The 5615-nt window shown below is 46.1% G+C and overlaps 1 protein-coding gene across 2 annotated transcripts; it reads right to left on the reverse strand.

Moving 5' to 3' along the window:
• Nucleotides 1–844: 844 nt before the first annotated feature.
• On the reverse strand, nt 845–5431 carry PDCD2 (programmed cell death 2). Of its 2 annotated transcripts, none has more exons than XM_039707012.1 (6): nt 5069–5431; nt 4840–4989; nt 4199–4327; nt 3091–3206; nt 1794–1907; nt 845–1280 (listed from the first exon to the last, which is right to left on the reverse strand). In XM_039707012.1, the coding sequence occupies exons 1-6, from the start codon at nt 5367–5369 to the stop codon at nt 1116–1118; spliced, it is 975 nt and encodes a 324-aa protein (XP_039562946.1). In that variant the 5' UTR covers nt 5370–5431; the 3' UTR covers nt 845–1115. The 2 variants fall into 2 exon arrangements, with proteins under 2 accessions (XP_039562946.1, XP_039562945.1); XM_039707011.1 differs by having other exon boundaries at nt 4199–4375.
• Nucleotides 5432–5615: the final 184 nt, after the last annotated feature.

Below are 5615 nucleotides of genomic sequence, written 5' to 3' on the forward strand. Positions count from 1 at the left end.
ACAGTTTGCTCTTTTATAACACAGACCAGGGCTTCAAACTACCCTGCTAGAAATTAAGTTCTGTGATAATAAAACCCCTTTCCAGGTACAGCATTCTCTGCCTGCTTATTTAAGTACTTTTAACATCTAAATTATTTCAAAAACCCCACAGTGGGCCTCACAGTGTCACAGGTAAGAAGCCATGAATGGCTGGAGCAGGGTAAGGGAATATGTAACTCAAGTCAGTTCCACAGGGAAACACACAAAAAAGCCTTTTCTGCAAATACTGCCATAGCCATGGGAGTAGTTAAGCAACTAACTAGCACAGTAAAACTCAGCATTATGGTTTCACTATTCTCTTGCCTCAGCTATATGGCAGTCATACAGTGGAAGAATCCCTGCAGAGGATGCTTATTTTTAAACTTCACCAATGATGGCAGATTTAAGGTACAATTCAGCCTGAAAATCTGCTGCTACAGGCAGTGTCTAACAAGACAAACTTGTTCTGGTAGGGCTGACTTTGTTTAAACTCCTTCTGCATGGGGCTAATAGTTTTAAAGTCAGGTAAAACACTTAATTTTTGTGCATTTTATCTCGAATAACCACTCCATCAGAATATGTGACAAACTCCAAAGTCAGGTTTAGTGTACCTGTTGAGAAAGGGAGGCGGATTTAAATTCCACAGCAAAAGGCTACGCAGCTTTGTCTTAGCTGACTCCTGTACACCTCTTCAGCATAAGCACTCAAGTGGGTTTGCTGTAGTTGCTTTTCTTTGAATGAATGTTAGTTTTTGAGTGGCCCAAAGAAAATCCTGACAGACTACAATATTTTAAGTTTTTGCAGTTCCATTACCAACAAAAGATAATTTCACCAATCCAAAATTTTTTCATCTTTATTTAATAAACTTCCAAAAATGAGATTTGAAATGAAGCTTTCTGAACAAATGCATCTGGCTTCATTACCAGGTTGAAGTAAAAGCTCCTCTGGAGCACAAGAGAGGCTGTCAAGGTCTAGTTACAGCAGTTTTATCACTGTTACAAGATGCACAGTTATAAGTGACTTCAGTTCAACTACCTGTTTACATAGTGCAGAGATGCAGTGAAACAAATCAAGTATTCAATTTGAATGACTCAACTTCATAAAGTAGAGCCCATGGAATAGTCTTGTTTCCATATGAACTCTTCCAGGTATTCAGTTCCCCCACCACAGCTGTCAGCACAAGTGTACACTACCAGTGTTCCCCAGTCAATGCTCTCTCCAAGGCTGTCAACCTGAAGGTGATTCAGGAGCTGTGGCATAATCTTCAAGAAAAAACAAAAGGTTTAGAGGCAGGCCACAGACTTCTCCCCTTTCCCAACTTCTCCTCCTGAAGAACAGTCCTTAGCATAAGAATTGATATTCTCTCACACCAAAATCCCAGCTGAAGCTACTATGTATATGGCAGCTCAAACAAACGAAATTTGGAATTCTAGGCTTATTTGGCCTTATAAGACTTGCCTGATTTGTAAGCCTCCCACCATTTGAAATTCCATTAGTAACTGTATTTTGCCTTTCCTTGACATTGTGTTCACCATACATACACCTCTAGCATTCAAAATTCTACAGCTGAATGCTTCCAGCCAAACTTATTTATAATGCACATTATGAAGTGAAAAATCTCTTACAAGAGTAAATAAAGGCTCTGTACAATCATTTACCGTAGTTAGTTTGTTGCAACTTCAACCTTCTTGCTCAAATTACAAGCCAACACCTATACCATTAGATCCTGAGTCGGAAATACATCACCTGTATTATTTTTAAATGAGCTTACATACCTGGAATTCAAATATCCTTTTGGCACCACATACACAATTTGGGATATCTTTTTCTTCAGGCCTATTTTCACCTGACACCCAGAGTGGACCTTCTCCTCTGCAGTATCTAATAATCTGAAATACAGCAGAAATTTAAGTTCTCATGACTGTCCTTTCATCTTGGTATCAAATAGGTGTTTAGTGACACAGACAAACCTGTAGATACAGCAGAAAAAGGTCAGTTATTTAATAACCATGGCAAAATATAATTTGCAAATGCAGCATGCTAAATAAGACAGATTTCTTATGTAAGTTTTCTTAACTATGTGAATCATGCAAGTATTCATTCATTCATACCATATTTTTTCAGTGATCCAGGGATCATCTGCAGTGATTTGTAACTGCTTAACCAAGGGACCCGGAAATGCAAGGTTGTGTATGTTACAGTCTTCAGATAGAGAAAGAGCAGCTGGATAATTAGCGCGCAGACCTGCACACAGTTAGGAATGCAATCCAGATCTTTCTGTCTGCAGTTCTGCATCTAAATACAAGACTACCCTAATGTTCAAGAAGGTATTTTCAGACATATCCTTTGTTTTTCAGTTACTAGCAAATCACACATTATCAGCAAAAGGACAGACACTTGGACAGATCAGTCAGTACAGAGGTGGTCAGAGAGAGTGAGGCACATACTAAGGCAGAGAAGGGAACAGACTCAAAGTCTCCTACTTTCTGAGTGTGTACCTTAACCCCTCAGCTACCAGGCAAAACATGAAGAGAATTTCTTCTTCACCACTTTGATGGATTTAGGACTCTCTTCTCTGAATTAAACCAGGGACCATGGTTTTGTTTGACAATGTAGCTTTTAAGCCTTTTGCAGTAATAAGAAATAGCATGGGAAGGGAGGAAGATTTCAGTTTTAAATAGTGGAAATTCTAGAGCCATCACTAATTCCTTCAACCTTAGAAAAAGCCAAGCCACCCCCCAATGCAGCTGGTGACAGTGACAGAGCTCTTCTCTGCAGTTTTTGTTCTGCTGAGAAGGAAGGTGGCTCCTTCCACACTGTAGGGGATTCAGCACCCTCGTGCCACCTCATCCTGACGAGCGGCTGTTTAAGGTGGATGAGCAGGTGCTAAACTCTCACTTGGGCATGAATTAAGTTCAGCATGTAATGAAGATGAGAGTGTGTGGGTTAGGTGTGTGGAGGATGAAGAGACATCCCTATTTCTAACTAGATACAAAAGGCAGTGAAATGTTGCAGGTGCAGCAGGATGCTGTGTCAGAACTGCTACTTTCAAACACCGCCCCATCTTCTGACCTGTTCTGGTTCAGCAGCTACTTGTTTTTTAAACATTTGGAAGATCTTTTCTTCCTCAGTCTCGTGTTTTGCCATTGCTTCCAATGTCTCTTCATCTAAGGACTGAAATGCTTCATCTAAGCAAGAAAAAAGAAAAACAAAACTTATAGGCTGATACAAGACACTAAAAATTAAAAACAGTATTAGCATGTGTAAATTTTATTTTGCTTCATAAGCCATTCCTGGCATAAATCTAAAATCTTTTTTCTTTTCATGGCATGTTAAGATTTGGTCACACACAGGTCTATTTACTAGTTTCAGTTGCATTTTAAACAGATGTCACTACTGGAACACTGGAAAGGGAAGGAGTTAAGTCTACTAAAGTTTATGGCTCCCAGCAGGTATCACTGAGACTACAGAACTTTCAGGATACAACATCTGAAAAAGGCCTGCATGCTGCTCACGTGCCAGACTTCAGTTTTTAGCACTGAAGAATGTATCTGTTACACTCCAACAACCACATCAACTGGGGGCACCAAACGCTCTTGAGACCGCTTTGGACCACAGCAAGGGATCACCAGGAACCCACCACAAACTCTCCACCCTGGGTGTGTTCAAAGCCAGTGTGGTTGCAGCAAACCCATCTTGAATTTAACAGGAGCAGAGAGGAAGGAGCCTGCATTTAACTGCTTCATTCAAAGTCAGTCAAAATATACTCAAACCAGTTTTCTGCTAGTACAGAGAAGAAAATTTTATTTTCCATAAAGTAAGACAAATTGTCTTGACTTAGTTCAATCTAACAATCTCCTGATTTTAACAGCATCCAGCAGCAGGTGCTCAGTCCTGTCCTTCTCAACTTGAGTTGTTCCTTACCTACTGGAAGCACACAGGGACACAGTGTAACTCTGAGCTATTTGCAGCAACAGCTGCTTCAACAGCTCCTGGGGTCAAAGCTTAGTAAGTCTCTCCCATAAAAGCAACTTATATTATGGGATGTCTACAACTGCACATTTAGCCTTTTTTCACCAGCAGTTCACAACGAACGCTTAAAAATCACCATATTTGATATTTTAAAGATGTGATAACAGGCACAACTGGGAAGAATTACAGGCAGCATTTTATTTCTGACCTGCAGGGCCTGCAGCTCCAAGTTCCTCTTGTTCTTTTGCATCCTTTGATGTGTCTTCAGCTCCTTGTTCATCATCAGTGCTGTCAGCAGGAAATTCTGGTTCCTCAGGTTCTATCAAAATTTCATACTCTGGAAAAAGGAATTCATTATGCTCTGGAATTGCATCTGCCGAGTCATCTAGAAAACAGAAAACAGACACCACTTCACAACATCATGTCGTATTTCACACCCTTCTCCTCAAAAGCTACACAGCAAACTACATAGCAGAAACATTGCATGAGCAAGAAAGATTTACATCACTGCCAGACCTGACCTGAAGGTAAGAAAAACAGTTTTGTCAAGGACAGTGGAAAACTGCAACAGGCGTACTGTTGCTTTGATCCTCTGTAAATCCAGCTAGCGTGGAAGGCAGACCGAGCAGTGCTAGCAGCAGCATTTAAGAACTCAAAAGCTGCGGCTCGGCAGTTGTTGCTTTGATGCTCTGTAAATCCAGCTATAGCGTGGAAGGCAGACCGAACAGTGCTAGCAGCAGCATTTAAGAACTCAAAAGCTGCGGCTCGGCAGCTCAGTGCAATATTAACCCCAGGCTGGCACGCGTGTCGTTCCCCAGTTCCAGAGGTCCCCGACGGCCGCGGACCCACCTCCGGCGGCGTGCTGCCCGCAGGAGCGGCGGTGCCCGCGCCGCCAGTCCAGCGCCTGGTGCTCGGGCCCGCAGTAGGCGGCGCGGCGGCAGCGCCCGCAGCAGCGCTCGGGGTACGTGTCGTTCCGCCGCGGCAGCTGGCTCCGGAACACTGCGGGCGAGACGCGCCGGTCAGCGGGCCGGCGGCCGGCGGCCCTCGCCCCGTCCCTCCCTGCGTCCCCGCGCCTCACCGCGGAAGGGCCCGCTCGGGCCCGCCAGGCGGTAGCAGGCGGGGCTGCGGCAGGCAAACACGAAGAGGCTGCGGTGGAAGGCGTCGGGGCGGCCGGGCAGCGGCGCGTACAGCTGGAGCAGGAAGGCGCGGGGCTGCTGGCACTGGCCGCAGCGCAGAGCGGCGGGGCCCGGCAGCCCGGCCTCGCCCAGCCACGCCGGCCGCCCCCCGACCTTGCTGGGGAAGTAGGTGCTGTGCAGCCGCCAGGCACCGCCCGGGCCCTCCGCCGCCGCCGCAAAACCCAGCTCCACGCCGGGAGCCATGCCGCTTCCCGCCGGCCGCCAGGCCCGAGAGGGGCGGGCCCCGCCCGGGCTCGGCCCCGCCCTCTCCCCGCCCCACGGACGGCCCCGGCCCGGGCTCGGCCCCGCTCTCCCCGGTCCCGGCTCCGCCTTTGAAACGCGGCAGCAGGGAGAGGACTGGGAAAAATAAAAACTCTCGAAGACGGGGTCAGAACTCTGCCGCCTCAACGGACAGCGCAGTCAGCGGTGAGACGGGGGTAAGAGACGACA

The sequence above is a fragment of the Passer montanus genome, unplaced genomic scaffold (assembly GCF_014805655.1).
Source record: "Passer montanus isolate IOZ18808 unplaced genomic scaffold, ASM1480565v1 scaffold2, whole genome shotgun sequence".
Taxonomy (NCBI): Eukaryota; Metazoa; Chordata; class Aves; order Passeriformes; family Passeridae; genus Passer; species Passer montanus.

What these genes read in the sequence shown, in the direction of transcription:
- PDCD2 (XM_039707011.1), bottom strand. Translation starts at nt 5,369, where the DNA reads ATGGCTCCCGGCGTGGAGCTGGGTTTTGCGGCGGCGGCGGAGGGCCCG. An exon ending in CGGGCAGCACGCCGCCGGAG is followed by an intron (nt 4,376 to 4,839) that starts GTGGGTCCGCGG and finishes TCTGTTTTCTAG; the next exon opens with ATGACTCGGCAGATGCAATT. An exon ending in TGGAGCTGCAGGCCCTGCAG is followed by an intron (nt 3,207 to 4,198) that starts GTCAGAAATAAA and finishes TTTCTTGCTTAG; the next exon opens with ATGAAGCATTTCAGTCCTTA.